At 42.7% G+C, this 16,974-nt stretch overlaps 1 protein-coding gene across 1 annotated transcript; it reads right to left on the reverse strand.

Moving 5' to 3' along the window:
• Nucleotides 1–2,786: 2,786 nt before the first annotated feature.
• Nucleotides 2,787–15,572, reverse strand: scaf1 (SR-related CTD-associated factor 1). The gene is made up of 6 exons (XM_042504904.1): nt 15,425–15,572; nt 10,123–13,642; nt 7,756–7,838; nt 6,264–6,575; nt 3,693–3,821; nt 2,787–3,497 (listed from the first exon to the last, which is right to left on the reverse strand). The coding sequence occupies exons 2-6, from the start codon at nt 13,541–13,543 to the stop codon at nt 3,339–3,341; spliced, it is 4,104 nt and encodes a 1,367-aa protein (XP_042360838.1). The 5' UTR covers nt 13,544–13,642; nt 15,425–15,572; the 3' UTR covers nt 2,787–3,338.
• Nucleotides 15,573–16,974: the final 1,402 nt, after the last annotated feature.

A 16,974-nucleotide genomic window follows, 5' to 3' on the forward strand; every position in this document is an offset into this window, starting at 1 on the left:
GAGGCATGCATCATGGATGGTGAGGCTAGCGGACTTTGTAGCTGGCCCCTCCTGAAATCACAAAGAGACATGTACAAACACACACACACACACACACACACACACACACACACACACACACACGCACACACATTATACAAAATAATATTTGTTATTCTCTCGTATTTATATATCAGTTTATATCATGGGCTATTCTACATTCTATACAAAGGGTCTTTAATGTTTTTCAGGCCGGGGACCTGTCAGCTTTCAGATGGATCAGGGAACTCCTACTACATATAGTATATTGTATAAAACTGAGTCGTACTTGAGTTAATTCTCTGAATATTTTCAGGTCTTCTCCTGTAGCTGCTGAGTCAGCAGCAGCTGTAGCATGGTGAGGGGTGCTAACCTCACTGTCTGAACTGTCACAGCTGGTTTCTGAGATGGACAATGTGTCAGTCTCGAAAAGTTACAAAATAATGAATTGTGGCTCATAAGAATGTCTGTACACTTGGAATAATGACACAGCTAATAGGCTAATATGTGCCAATAGTAAGACAATGTTAGCTTACTCATTCACCTTGCTATTATGTTAAAGCGCCACACAGGGATTTATTGTTATATGATTAGCATTCATGGGTAATCAGTCGTCTATCATTTATGTTGTGTCCTGTAAATTATTATTCATCTTTGCCCTCTGATTCATCTTTGCTAATGTGTTGGAATCATATTGATGTATTCAGACATTATCATTTTTAAAAAAAAACAACAAACAAACTGCTGTACTGTATTATATATTATGTTTTACTCCATGATAAGTGTCTACAATAACTTGAAGGCATTATGTAGTATAAATTACTTTTTTAAATTTTTTAATTTTAGTATTACTAGTATTTTCTCTATAGTGTATACACAAGGTACAAGGTACAAGGTAGATTTATTGTCTTAATCTAACTAGGGTTTTTTTTAACTAGGTTAAAGAAGAAATGAAATTGAAGTTGATCCTAAATCCTGCTATTGATGTGTTTATTGTCCTTGTATATCTTGTATATGGTCAGGCTCCATCCTATCTGTCGCAGCTCATAGTTCCTTACCAACCCTCAAGAGCACTGCACTCTGAAAACGTAGGATTACTTGTGATTTTCAAAGTGCTAAGTGTAGGATGGGAGCCAGAGCCCTCAGCTACCATGCTCCTATTTTATGGAACCATCTTCCAGTTTCGGTCAGACAGTATCTCCACTTTTAAAGGTAGACTTAAGACCTTCCTCTTTGATAAAGCCTATAATTAGGGCTGGCTCAGGTTGCCTGGACCAGCCCCTACTTAGGCTGACATAGGTTTAGTCTGCAGGGGGACTTTCTATGATACACTGAGCTCCTTTTTCTTTCTCTTGCTCCCTCCATCTGCAAACGCTCGTCTTTTTACTGCATTACACTAACTGGGTTACCTCTCCGGAGCATTCGTGCTCCATTGTTTTGTAGTTTACAGGATCTTGGCTGCGCCTGGATTGTGGTGACAACTGTGCTGATGCTGTGACCCTGCCTTTGACCGTGCTCGTGCTGTGGCTGCACTGATGCTGTACCTCCGCCTTGATCATGGTCTTGGTGTGCTGTTGCTGTGGTCCTGTCTGAAGCTGCGCCTGTGTCGTGGGTCTTGGTTTCGCAGATGCCGTGATCCTGCTTGATTTGACATTCTGCTGCCATTATTATGAGCCACTATAAATATATGCATGGGACTCTTGTCAATACCTCTAATATTTGCATGTAACATCACATGCTATCATAGAGTGCATTTAGTAATTTTACATCTTTACATCTTTAATTTTACATTTTACATTTTTCATCACTATATGAAATGCTATTGTTCCCATTATTGCTGTGCCTGAATCACAGGCAGTGGTTCAATGATGCCTTGGTGCTGCCTAATGCCTCTTACTATTACTGCTTATATTATTAGTCATGCTACTCCTACTATGATTATTATTGTCATATACCATCCTATTAATATACATATACCACAAGTAACATATAAACTACTTCACTCTATTAATATTGTTACAGTCTTTACTGTTACTATTGTTATTACTGTGCATCTTTCCCTTTCTCTCTCCCCCCCCCCCCCCTATCATTTTCTCATATGGGTTAGTGTTTTTTTATCATGATGATCTGTTCTGTAAACACAACATCTATCGCACGTCTGTCCGTCCCGAAGCGGGATCCCTCCTTGGTTGCTCTTCTGGAGGTTCCTACCATTTTCCCTCATTAACCCTTTGAGACCTGGAGCAATATCACTTTTTATGTGCTGCTTTCAGACGCCTGTCACATGTATTACAGCATTTAATTGGTGCAATTTCTTTCAAAAACATGGGAAAAAAAGGCAATGAGTAACTTCGCAAATTGCAAGAAAGTAAGATTTAGAAAAGTATTTAAGCTAGGGAAAATGTCTAGGGAAAAAGAAAAAAGGTTGGGAGAAATTTTATCCATAATGATCATGATTAAATATCTAAAGTTACGTAAATATTATTTTTTTAAGCACCTTTTCCAGGCTATTTCCTTATTTGCTTTTAAGTTTCTTTTTCTTACAGATGGATGTCATATGCTATAAAACCCTGAGGCAAATTGAACTGAATTAAGTTCTAGAGGACCTGTGATGCTAATAGAGAAAAATGACTAAATGAATAAGGTCATTCTATTGCATTCTGATTTTCAAGCAACATTTATAATTTGTTGGTCAATTAATATTATAAAGAGATTTAGCAACTTTCTCAAACTAACACATGCACACAAAACAGACAGCTGAATCCAAGAACTGACAGGTGTCCATGTATTTGTACCATCATACTATCTGCAGAGACAAGGGGAGGGGGGACATCCTCACACTATTATACAACACATGTTGGTGTCACTGGGCATTACATCTCCCCTCGCCTTGGATTCAAATACACATCATGATGGGATGAACAAAGCAGCATGAACACCTAAATCAATTCTACTGAAAAATGGCCCTGCAATTCATGCCACCATTGTGAAGCTTCGTAAGGACACAGTCAACAAAATTTAAAAACTATAAGCTTCACAAAGGCAGGATTTATTGCAGGGTTGGTGACTGGACTGTATAAGATCACATAGGTGTGCAGGATAGTATCCACTTCCTGAACGTTGTATACATGATACATTTTCTATGTAAGACATATTTACAGTGAGTTCATAGAGATAAGAGGAGAAGCTTCCAAAAGATCACATAAAAGCATCGACAAGGTGGGCCATAAAACAATAAAAATATCAGACGGAGACAATTGGTGGACTGCTCAGATCTTCCACGTCAAGGCGGGAGGGGGAAGATTTCAAAAAGTCTTCCATCAGGCAGAGGAATGCAGCGCTCCTGGCTCCCTTTCATCCCTCTCTTCCTCGTCCATTTTGCGTCCATGTTTCCGGAAGTATTTGTAGCGCTGGACGTACAGCTTAACCAGGTTGCTGACTTTGACAGGGTTGATTTCCCCAGTGCGGCTGTGACAGATCTGAGACATTGACACAGAGTGATTAAACAACCAGTTTCAATCCAAACACAGCTGTAATCAGCCAGCATGACTCATTTTTATTTCTCAAAAAGCATGTATTAATCCTATGGTGAACTACACTTTATGACTAAGATGTGCACTGACGCAAACACACTGATTAGTGTTTTGCTTTGCTGCGTGTGTGCTGAGACTGACCTTATGCACTGCTTTCCTGAGGATGTCCTTGTATTCGTCCTTGTTGATGTCTTTGCGTTGATAGTAAGGTTTGATGGCGAGCTTCACCTCCTCCACTGCCCGCTCCTGGGTGTGCAGCTTCTTCAGGTACTGGGACATTCAGGTGGAAGACATGTTAACCAGGGTTTCCCACACATGGTACCCGCAGGGTTCTCAAAGTTAAGACTTTTTAAAACTAGAGTGAAATTATAGCAAAGTTCAAGTTCATACTGGCAAATGTCTATAGGATATAATGCAAAAAATCAGTGTTGACTTTTAGCTCTAGAAATAATTATTTACCAAATACTTGAATTTATTTAAACAAATTCTTAATACAACTGATTCATGTACAACATATATAGCTTTGTGAGACGTGTCTGTGCTCTAAGAGCGTTAAATGAAGACAGACATTAATTTGTTGCAATTAGAGTCCCAGCCCTTTTCAATGGCCTCCCATAATGCCTTTTGGTCACAACAAAAACCCCTCTTTGAACCTAATTAAGTCAATAAAAACATAACAGAAATATTAACGACAGAAATAATAATGACTTTATGTATTATGTGACTGTATTCTTATAAAATCAAAAGAAAAGCTTTGTATTTGTTGCATTTAGTGTAGGGCCACATAGGGCCTTTTGATCACAAAAGCTCCTATTTGAACTGAAACTGACTCAATAAAAGTAACAGACAGCACAAAGTGCATTAGGATCAGAAAGTGCAGCGATCCACTCTAGTTGTAAGATAAAAGAGAATACAGTTTTTGGAGCCCTATTATGTGTGTCTTTACTTACAGTCTATTATGTCACATCTGAAGTTGAGCGTCTGCCCATTATTAAGTTGGCCTAAACAGAACCTGATATGATTGTGATTTTATGTGAAATCCATTAACATTAAATAACATATACAGTAACTTATTTACTTAATTAACTTACTTAATTTAATTAAGTAGTTCAACATTTTGAGAAATAAATTGATTTTCTTCATGCCTTTCTTTCTTACTCTTTTAAGGCCTATCTTTGAGAATACTAAATTCAAAGCTATCTAAGACTTTTAAAACCGCACAGCTACCCTGCACACATTTATGCAAGGTTGCATTCACTTGAATGAAAACATTTAGAACCCTTTAAAAGAATGGGACGGCTGATGGACACATGGACAGACATCCCGAAAACATTATGCCTCTGGCCATGACTGTCCTGGTGTGGAGGCAAAAACGGTAGGAGAGCAAAACCTTAACAACACTAAGTAACAGGGAGGAGTTTGTTCCATTTGTTCCGTTGATCAGGTACATATATCAGGATTAATGCTTTCTAGTCACCAATCAGGGAGGGTGGGAGGTAACAGAGAGAACTACTCACCTTGTATGTTAAGTAAAATTCTAGCTACTCTTTATGAACTCAGTTTTGTCGATACATCTCTACAACTGAGCACCCAAACCTGCAGTCTGCAGCGTGCCCCTGCCTGCACATGCTGCATATCCACACAAGGTGGGAATATTGCACCGTTATGGCACCACGTCCTTCTATATTAAAAGTATGATCACTGAATGAGTGGACAGAGTTGCCTCACCTTTAAGTTAGCAATGGAGGCAGGAAAACCTATAAATGGTGGCTATGTGAAAGGACAGCTGTGTTATGTGTGCGAACCATTGCAGCAGATTAAAGAATCAGCAATTGGCAGTTAACTCAAAGAAGGAAAGTGGCCATAAATGTCTGCAAACTGGGAAATTCATGAGATCCAGGGGCTCCTTACCCTCCAAGCAGAGGATGAGATCAGCTGCCATATAACAGGGCCCGACGCTGTTGTGTTAAAATGTAAAACCTCTTTTGCTTCTGTGATGCCAGCATGCTTTCAGTAATCTCACACTGGAGCGACATGATGATGCTGTCCTTTGGTCCAGTATAAAAATGTAAAGTCAGTGTAAAGAAGGGACTTAAAGCTGCTTTATAGCACCATCTCTAAGTAAAAGAGCTACTGAGCACCTGCACACAGTGCAATAGGATGCGGAGAGAGTTTCAGTTGTCCCTCTAGATGGTAGGTAAGGCTGCTGGCTGCATTGCTCCTGACTTCTTTGTTCTACTGATTGAACAGATTCAGGAAATACAAGCCAACAGGATAAAAAAACAACAAGATTGACTTTTTGTGTTTCTTTACTAATTTCATACTTTTAAGTCACGCAGTATTTAGAGCTGTTGTTATGTTGCCAACTGGTTGGGATCCCAATTCACTATAAAGCAGTTTAGCTGACATATAATACTGTTATACCAGCTGCTATAAAAACTGCAAAATACCATCAGTAATGTGTGTGTATCAGCTGATGTGGCATAGACAACCGTCAAACGATATCGCAAACAAAACAATACATGATCAAGTCATCCCTGATCCAAACATAAAGTTAGTCAAACATTGAACAATGAAAACAGAGTTACAGCTTCTTTACTGAATGTTATTGTGCCTTACATTTATGTTCATGTTATTCCTGTTGGAAAGACGCTGATAAGCAGCCATGTGGACAGAGTGGGATATAATTAAGGAGAGCAAACTCATCTTTACCTTATCAGGGTCTTTGCTCTCATTGTCCCAGCCAGTGTCACCAGAGCTCCCAGTAACTCCAGACAGCCCCACAGGCATGATAGAGGGCGGGGTCTGTGCACATCCACCACCTATGGAGGGGTGCAGGAGAGAGGGCGGAGTTTTGGTGCAGCCAACCAATGGAAGGGAGCTGTGGAGGATGAACTGGGCCGGACTCAGACCAGGAGGCGGAGGGAGAGAGGGAGGGGGTGGGATCTGAGAGGAGGAGGAGGAGGAGGCTGACGAGGGAGGGGCCAGCTGCTGGGACTGGCTCTGATTGGCCTGTGAGAGGATCTGCATGAAAGCATGAGACAAAATAATGGCACAGTCAAACCAGATTCCACTCCACATCGAGACCGCAGACTGTATATAAAGATGGACAACATGACAGCTCCCACAAAATGTACCTTTTCAGTCTTGATTGCCCCCTGGTCTCTGTCTGCAGTGTAGGTCATAAAGCCCACCCTCCATGTCAGTGAATGGGACATAGGTCAAACTAAAAACTCAAAGTCAACACCAAACGTATTTTTCCCAAAGATGGTTTCTGTCACTGAAGGTGGTTCTCATCACCCTGTTTTGTTTGTTTTGTTTTTAGCGGTAACTCCCCCACTGCGGATATAAGCAGACTTTCAATGACATCTTTCAATGACATCACCCTTGGTAGATGGCATCACCCAAACCTCGCAAATCATTTCAGCATAGCAGGGGTAAGTGGGGCATGTTGTCCATCTTTATATCCAGTCTATGTGCGAGACACATTTACCCCCAATTCACAAAGTGGCCTTCCCCCTTCAATCTCCCTGAACTCAGACGTGAAAAATCGTGAGGCTCTGAAAATATATAGAGCATTATAAAGCTCAAAAGACCACAACAGACTGACCCCGGAGTTTTGTGCAACTGCAGTCGTATGTAAAGAAAAAAAGAATTTCACTTTCAGCTCTTTGATTAGTAGTTTCCTCAGTTCCCAAAGACGTACTGAGTGTTGTTAAACAAAAAGTGACAAAAGTAAAGTAAACAATGTAAACAAAAAATGGAACTTGGATTTTGAAAATACCATTAGCTGCACAGCACAGCAATTACTCTGAAAGATTACTTGTTTGGGTGAGTTGCGGATAATCTCAAACATAATGTGGCACCACTGCATGCACCATTACACCCCAGCATCAAAGTAAAGCCAGTGTTTCTGAAACTTGCCTTTGCTGTTTTTTCACCCATAGAAAACAGACAAATTACAGACATATTGTTTTCATACTGCTCTAGAGCTTCTGCTAAATTACAGAAAAAGAAGAAGACTGAAGTAAATAATGGCTTAAGACTCAAGGTAAAATATTAACTTTTCTGTCCACAGCCACATAGCTTGTGGATGTTCCAGCATCCACTGTTCACCATGTGTGTCATTTAGCAGCTTTTGGCAGGTGGCTGGAGTTCACTGTGTACCTGCTGCAGACAGAGACAGACAGCTTCACTCCCTCACCTGGCTGGTTGCTTGAATGAATTCTTGTGCTTTTGTTCTGCTTGCGATGTTGGCCTCCTCCATTTTGAAGAGCAGAGCAGTCACTGAGAGGAAGAAACAACAAAACCATTATGTCAGGAAAAAGGCATCTGCATCTATAGGGTTATACATTCACTGATACACATGACAATGCATCATGTCATATCTGACATATTCGATGAGTCAGTTTAGAAATGAGTTGATAACAGTCATGTTAACTGTTTTGCCAAAATTCTGTCACAATTACTGGTAAAGTCGGCATCAAAACAATGTGGGTAGTATGTGTAAATAACCTGTGGCTAACGTTCCTCCATTGAACTAGCGCCCAGGTATCCCCCCCCTCCACAGTGAAACTCGGGGGCTGAGTTTCGCTTGCTCTCGGGGCTGTTGCTCCTTCTACAGGCTGTACTTCCACATTTTCCTATTACTCATCACCCATGTCCCCACTGAGGACTTATAGAAGTGGAACGGAGTTATAGAAGTGGACCAAGAGGGTTACCCGCCCCTCTCACTGAAAACTCTGACCGAAATCTGATCAAACTGTAAAACTAGGCAGTGTAGATTGGAAATAAATCAAGATTCTGTTACCACACTTCCTATTTTTCACCTAAAATGTTTTCTGTAACACTTGTTAACACCCTGTTTAGTTGTTATAGCGAGAGTTTGTGAACAGGGAGTGGGCGCCATACTGCCTCCTGCACAGTGAAAATGGATGCCCGACATCTGAGATAAAAAAACCAAGCAGCACTGACCAAATACAAACCAAGACTCTGTTACTGAGTTGAATATTTCTCACCTCAGATGTTTTCAGAAACATTTTTTAGCTTGAAATACAAGACTGTTTCTTGCTAGCCAGCAGCCAATTTCAAAAGTGTTTGCATCTTTCTAGTGCTGAGGCTAGTTTTATTCAGAGGCCATCTTTCCAGCCGTGAGATACTTCTTTAAACATGTTGCTCTGGGTCTTATTCCTTTAGTATAGAGCAGTTTGTTTAAGAACAACTTTAAGGGACAATTCACGCCAGAAATTAAAAATTCATATTTTTCCTCTCACCTGCAGTTCTATTTATTGGTCTAGATAGTTTTAGCATGATTTTGGTGTGTGTTGGAACCATCAGCCGTAGAGATGTCTGCCTTCTCTCCAGTATATTGAAAATATATGGCACGCAGCTTGGGGAGCTGAGAGGAAAAGTGAGACTTATCTATGCTCTTTTGACTGCAATATTAAGGTTTTTTTAAATGAAAATGCATGTGTCTGGGGAGCACTGAACATACAGCTGGATAAATGAGACTTGGATTACACCACATGAGTTGTGTAAGAGTATGTAAACAGATGTTTTACAGTTTGGCTGTTGTGAAACAGGTCCCCAGTCAATCAATAAATCAATCGATTTGCATAAGAATTCAATGTAACATGGCAAGAGTCATTGACTATTTTTAAAGGTCATTTTGCAGGTAAAGTATCTCAGGTTTTGTGAAATGGGATTGTATAGGGTACTTATCCATAGTCAGTGTATTACATTCAGTAGATGTCAGTCAGGACACCCCCTGTTTAAAGAAGCAGGCTGGAGCCCAACATGGAAGCTGACCAATGCACTGCTGAGCAAGGGTCAGCAACAACATGAAAACCCACCTAAAAAAAACGTCAGTTTAAGTGTTCACTGTACTAAGTTTTTTTTTACTGCTTTATCTCTCTGTCAGACAGCCTGTTGCATCGGGAAGTCATTAATGTCCTCAGTTCCCCATCTTTGCTCTCCTTAAAGCCACCAGAGTCCACTGAGAAAAACATCACTTTTAGCTCACTGAACACAGGAACAACAGCTGCTTCAATCAATGTGTTAATTTAATCTCAATAATTTAATTTATTGTGTGACGTTCAGTGAATCTGAACAAACCGTTGTAAATATTAAAGTCACACGATAACAAACTAACTGTTCAAAGCAGTCGCAGACAAGCAGCTCAGTTTTTCTCAGTGGAGTCTGGCTTAAAAGAGAATAAAGAGAGGAGAAGCTTTATTTTACCACTGGAAATCACAGTCAGGTTGATGTCTCAGGCATTAGGTTAAGCAATGAAAATACTCCCAATATAGTGTACACAAACTTTTTTAGGTGGCTAAAATACATTTTGTCGTTGCCCTCTCCACAGCAGTACATCGCTTAGCTTCAATGTCAGACTCCAGCCTGCTTCTCCAAACGGGGGTGTGCAGAGAAATATTTAGTGCATGTAATACATTGACTATTGATAAGCACCTCATACAACCCTACTTAAAAATCTGATCCTGGTTGCCCATTCAGGGTGTGACTGTTTCATAATAACTTAGCAGATTTGTGTGCATCTGTGGAGGGGACTCACATGCTAGAACTCCTCCAGTCGTGCAGTCCACTCCGGTCTGCAGACTCCAGGGGAGGGCAGGCGCTGCTGGAGGGGGAGGAGGAGGAGGCTTACTAGCAGACGAGGAGGACACAGAGGAGGAGGAAGGGTCTGATGAGGATAGGGGCAGAGACAGGGAGGTGAGACCGCAGCCTGCTGAAGAGGACGAGCAGGGAGGGGAGGCCAGGGATTTGGGTGCATCATCTGGAGTAGGGGGCTTGGCAGAGGGTGTAGACAAGGCAATGCTGAGGCCAGCTCCCTGGGGGGTGGACAGGCTGGATGGACTGGATGCTGGGAGTGTGGGGCTGGTCTGAGTTGGACAGTCCTCAGCTAGAAATGAAGGGTCTGGAGTCTTACAGCTGCTGTCCACAGTCTGAGAGTCTGGTGAGGACTCCCTGGTGTCCCGCAGAGGAGCCACGGAGGGTGGAGGCGTGTGGGGCGGTGAGGAAGAAGGCGGGAGTACACTGGTAGAGGAGGAAGAAGAGGAGGAAGAGGAGGAGGAGCAGGGCGCAGGGCCAGCTTGGCTTGTATGTGGACTGACTGACTTGCTGCTGTCTCCAATTGCTGACTGAACTTCTGGTAAAGCTCCGCCCCAGCCCTCAGACGGGGCTTTTGATTGGCTGTTGTCTCCAGCTGTCAACCCACCAGTTCCACTCTTTTCTCTCGTCTTCTTGGCCAGGCGACGGCGACGCTTGGTTGCCAGAGTTGATGAGGGGGAGGAGGCAGAGGAGGAGGTGGATGTGATAGAGCTTGGTTTGGTTTTCTTAGATTTCAGTCCTGCAGGGCTGGTTAAGGAGGATGGGGGTGCAGCCAAGCTGCTTCGCTTTCCCATAGAGGCCAGATCTTTACTGCGGCTGCCCAGTGACAGCGGCTCAGAGCAAGGTTTGAGGAACGGAGACCTGCTCTCATTGTCCCTGCAGAAGACTACTGCGATTGAGCCACCCACCACGGAGCCTCCAGCAACCCCCCCTGTGCCTCCTGACCCCAGGAGGTCCATGCCCAGCTTTCCAGAGCCGACAGAGGCCCCTGTGGTGCTGCTCACGCCCTCACGCACCAGCACAGACACTTTGGACTGAAGCTTGCCTTTCTGATTGCTGCCGCTCTCTTTCTTAGATTTACCAGAGCGACCCAAATCCTTCCTGCTGCCTTTGTCCCGCTCTTTGTCCTTGCCCATCTTCCTGGCTCGCTTTGCTGAGGGGAGGCCGGAGGAGGCGGAGGCAGAGCCTGAGGTGACCGTCAGGGAGGAGAGGCATTTGCTTTTGGTTCTGTTGGAAGAGGAGGAGGAGGATTCCGATTGGCCAATTTTCTTTATTGTGCGAGATTTCTTTTTCGGGTGATGTCGTCCAGTCTTTGGGGTTGTTTTAACTTTGGGACTGGGGACAAGTGGTTCTGGAGGCAGGGCAGCAGGGGGTGTGTCCTCCAAAGATGGGTAGTCTGAGTCCAAAGCCTCACCGTCCAAAGACAACACGTCAATCTCCAGTTTGTCTGAGTAGCGGTCGGACTCGTAGCTGTGATACCTGGGGGGCGAGAGCGACTGGGATCGGCTGTGACAGCTTCCCCGGTCGTCCATCTCCCCAGCTGAGTGCCATTTCCTCTTCTTCTTCCTCTTGTGGGGCTTGTCAGAATCCTGAGTGGGCCGGCAGGGGGAGGTCGGGGCCAGTCTGGGGGAGCCGGGTACAGTGGTGGTGGTGGTGGTGGTGGTGACTGTGATTGTTCTCTTGATGGCAAACAGGTCAGAGCCGTTGAGGTCCTGGATCGATGGCGGAACTACGGGACGACCGTCCCGACGCCGCTCCCTGTCCCTCTGCCTTTCTCTGTCACTGTCTCTCTTCTCCCTGCTCTTTCTGGACCTCTTTGAAAGGCCTCGCTCTCTGCTGCTTGAGTGTCTTCCCTTTCTCTCCCCCTCGTCCTTCCTGGAGCTGGACTCTCGATCTCTTCCATCTTTTCTGTGGCTACTGGTCCGATGTTGCGTTCTGTCTCTGTCCCTGTCTCTCTCTCTTCCTCTGTCTCTGTCTTTATCTCTTTTCTTCTCTCTGTGTCTTTCTTCAGACAGGTTGGAGAAGGAGTGTCTAGAGTGGCCTCCTCTTCCTGAGGAGTTGCAAGAGCGTGAGGCCTCAGGGCTGCTGTGCTGTCTTTTCTTCCTCTTCCGGCTACTGCTCCTGCTGCTCCTCCTTCCTTTAACCTCCTTCCCACTCTTGTGCCCTCGCTCCTTTTCTCTGCTCCTCTCCCGACCTCCCTCTTTGTCCTTCCTACTCTTTTTTCTTCTCTCCTCCTTCTCCCCAGCCTTCCTGTCCTTGCTTTTCTGTCGATCGTGGTCCTTGGAACTCTTGGAGGACTTGCTGCGGCTCTTGCTGCCCTGCTCTACCGGAGGAGTGAGAGGGGGAGAGGGTGTAGAGGCTGGAGGATGGGACGAAGTAGGCGGTGGCTGAGGAGAGATGGGGGATGAAGCAGGAAAGGAGAGATATCTTTCCTTTCGCCTGCTGACCAGCTTCCTTCTCAGGTCCTCTACTCCTACGACTGGCTCGTCCTCAGGCTCCCTGTCCACCTCCCAGTTGCTCTCTGCGCGCACCGACACAAAGCCGTCCCCGTCCAGCACCCGCAGGATGCGCTCTGGTTTTGAGCCAAAAAAAGAAACACTGGGAGAATTCAGGGTGAGGAGTTCTCCAGCAGCTCTCTTTTTGCTTCCATCTCTGTCAGCAGCCCCAACTATCTCCCCCTCCTCTATCTCAGAGTGATCAGAGTCAGCACTGTCCCTCTGCTCTGCGACTTTGGCGGAGCTACAGTCCACTCTCCTCCTCAGAGGCTGCTGGGAGGTCAGACTGGGGCTCGGCAGGTCAGTCAAGGTGTCAGTGGAGTCTGGAGGTTCTTCCTCTTTGTCCTCTTCATCTTCTCTCTCAGCACTCCTCCTCACCCCCCTCACTTTGTCATCATCAGCATCTGATGCTGGGGAGCCAGTGGGGTCAAACGGGTCATATTTCTCCCCTTCACCCCCCTCCTCCTCCTTCACCCCCTCAGTTGGATGGAAAGGATCGTACATGTCCCTTTTCCCACCCTCTTCTTCACAATCAACGCGCAGCTGCACCAACGTGTGAGGGAGGGACTCCGAGGAGGTGGTGTTGGGTGTAGGTGTGGAGAGAGACTGTGTTGTTAGAGAGGCAGACGTGGAGGACACCCTGGCCACCTCTGTCCCCTGGGTCTGACCTTTAACATGGTTCTGATAAATGGATGAGTTGGCACAAACGGAGGAGGATGTAGACAGGGGGGACGACGGAGCAGATGAAGGAGATGACAAAGACAAGGAAGGGGAGCACGGAGGAGGGCTCCTGGCAATCTCTCTAACTCCACTTGGGGGAGGGGAGGCAGCAGGCCTCCGCTTGAAGCCTGATGCTGGAGTCAAGTCCATGGGAAGGCAAAACTCCTGCTGCAGAGGTCAGACAGGGGGTCCTGGCGGTCTTTAGCACTGAGCAAGGCCAAGCCGGAAAAATGGAATCCAGGAATAAACCTGGAAGACAGGACAGGACACATTCAATCTCCATTTACAGCAGAAACAGCCAAACTAATCACAACATTGAAATAACCCAGGCTCCTAAAATCAAATTTCTGGGAGTCATAATAGATGAAAACTCACATGAAAATACCATGAACTTGTCTGTAAAAAGATTCTAAAGTCAGTCTAAAGTAGAGTATGTTCACTGGTTCATCATTCTTGTATTTAACTTTTTATTACATTACAAATTGTAATACTACATGGACTGCCACATGTCCCACTGATCTAAGTAACATTTTTCTAATTCAAAAGAAAATTTTGAGAGTGATTTGCTTTGCTTAAAGGTGAGACTCATCTGCTCCTCTCTTTAAGAAAATATCAACTTCTGCCCATTTTTAATATGAGCATACAGCACACTTGTGTATTCATGAATAAATATGTGCTCCTAACTCATGATTTGATGATATATATATATATATATATATATATATATATATATATATATATTCAAATTTCAAAAATTTCAATGCAAGTTCAAATCAAAGACACCTCACAGAATGCGAGCATGTCACAGGCTGGCCTGCTGCTGTCACAGCAGTGGGACATCCTGAAATAGCTGACTGAATAGATAGAATAGATACATTCCTGAATAAATGATAAATGCACCTTCTGGAACAATATGGTAGAAACATAAGAACACTTATTTTTTCAATGTGTGCATGTTACTATCCTTTGGCCTGACGTATTTTCAGGAATGACAGTATATAATTTATTTGCTAATTATTATAGCTAAATTCTACATTAATAAGATTTTTTAAAGAAATTGCCCACATATAATACCACTTTAAAATCAGATTTAGATACACATCTTAAAACGTCAGACTTCAAAATATGTAATACAAAACTAACCAAAACTATCAATTTATACAATTAACTAATGAGGTAAACCCCCCTGTGAGTTCATAGGTGTGCTCATATTTGTGTCAATTTTCTTTATGTTTTGTCTGTCTGGATTTGTACTATTGCATCATTATTACAGAAGTGATGCTTTGTATCTACTTGTCTTATTATTTTTATTTGTACAGTTTGGTCATTACTTGCCACTTTCTGTACAAACTGAGTGTGCTGACTACTGAATGTACCGTTTCAAAACTATGAATAATAACAATAATAATACATCAGCAACTAATAACAAATGCCATGGGCGAAGCATGTTTTATCTTTTCTATTCATGACTGAGAGTAGCTCCAGTCTGAGACAGTGCATTATAACAAGACTGCTCTTCACTGTATGGACACATGTAACGTCCCGTGTCTGACGTTCAGCCTGATTAGCGCTGTTATTGTTGTTACTGGAACTCTCTAAAACATCACAAACATTTGTCTTTTTTTGTGTAACGTTGCCGTAGACTGTCTCACCGCGTATGTGTTTTCAGTCTCTTGCCGATGGGAGATAGGCCTGTAAACAGTGTTTTCGTGACTTTTCTGTAACAGTAACGTTTCTGTGCTCATTAGCCGGTGCTCATGTTAGCCGGAATATTGAGCCTTAAGGTTTAAGGGCGGCTGTCAAACTGAACATCTTTATTGCTAATGCTATGATGTTATACGTTACAATAATTGTAATCCAATTGTTTTACTGCTCATAAATAAACCAGATTCATTAAAAGGTTTTAAAGATGTGTCGGCTGCAGGTATTCGGCTAGCTAGCGTTAGCTTAACAGTGAATTTCGCTTCCAGTAGCTAACGTTGTTAGTAGCAGGCAATAGGAGTTAGCTGTGAGCTAATGAAGTGCCGTTACCGTCAGTCCGGTGATTTGCAGTCTCGGGTCACAGCCACCGTCCAGCATTACATCGAATCAAACGTTAAAATTCAGCATTAACTGCTTTTTTGTCGGTTAAAAGCGCAAAAGAAGCCCCGATCCATCAATCGCCGCCATATTCCTTCCCCCTCACACCGGACCACAAAGGATGATGGGAAGCATAGTTTTGTGCCCAGTCACAGCCAATGACTCACAGTCACGGTCCTCACCACAGACCCTCACTGCGTCGCGTTTTCTCTGGATTTTCATCTCAAAATTTAAAATGTTTATTTATTTAAAACGACAAAACATTAGCCATGCTCACACTACAAATAGATATACACATTCAACAAAACTAAGATAGTTAATTCAAATTCATTCAACAAAAATGCTTTTTCCCCTGGATTTCTAATCATTAGATTGAAACATTCAAAACAATCGAAGAGCATGCAGGCTATCGAGGAGTTTCCTGACAGTATTATGAACCCTGAAAATGTAAGAAAGATTTCACCTAACCTGACTGAAAATGCCATAAAACCAATAATTTAATAACCTGACCAATAATGCAATAAAATGTCTGGACACATAGGCCTATGGTAATAGCATTTTTTAAAATCAACATTAACACCTCATTACATGATGTTATTTATTAGGCCTACATTTTTACATTTCTTAGCTGACTATCTAAAATTTTTGATGGATAATGTAATGCTATGTTCTCTTATTTCAATTTTTAATAAAGTTGTAAAAATAAAATAGAAGAGAAATCCTTTTGCAATTTCTTTAAATTTAATTCACATATTTATTCATAATCAGGGTGTAATTGTTTCATTGATTGATTGCCTTCACCTTCAGTTTTATAAAAACAAAAAAACTGGATTTTTTTTTCTGAATGTAAATTATATATATTTTATATATTATATCTCATATAATCTATCGTCTATCTTATATAATTTATGTACTTTTCTTGTCACATGGCACTCATTTCTTGGAGGTTGTGGGACATTTCTTGCCTTTGCCTTTTTCTTATGTTTTTGAAAGAAATTTTGAATTGGGTATTTCTTGTTTTTTATTGGAGAAGAAGAAGCCTCTGGCCCCTTGATTTCTCTGGCACATCAATCATTTTTATTATTCTGGATTTTATGCAGTTTTTGTGTGCAAATGAATTAAACTAAACTAGAAATCTTCCTTGTTCACAGACAAAACAGCCAGAAATACATACACTTAAAACTCCCTTTGCCGTGGTTTAGGATATAGAAGATTAAAAAGAAAAAAATAAAAGAAAGAAGTAGGCTAAGTGAACCAAACCTACTTAAATGTTGGATATGACTTCAAATGCCAAATGTGGATGTTAGGTTGGAGTGTAGACTTATAGCTCTATACAGCCATACGCACATGGGCAGAAACTCAGGGACATAAAACAACATTCTGGTCTGAGTTGGTAATGGACTTACCTCATTGGGAGACCATCATGTAGAAGGATCCTGAGTTTAGGATTAGTGTGACCAACTCAGTATCTGACCAAGTTTCTCCCCTCTGGTCCTGAGATA

The sequence above is a fragment of the Plectropomus leopardus genome, chromosome 17 (assembly GCF_008729295.1).
Source record: "Plectropomus leopardus isolate mb chromosome 17, YSFRI_Pleo_2.0, whole genome shotgun sequence".
NCBI classification, from domain to species: domain Eukaryota; kingdom Metazoa; phylum Chordata; class Actinopteri; order Perciformes; family Serranidae; genus Plectropomus; species Plectropomus leopardus.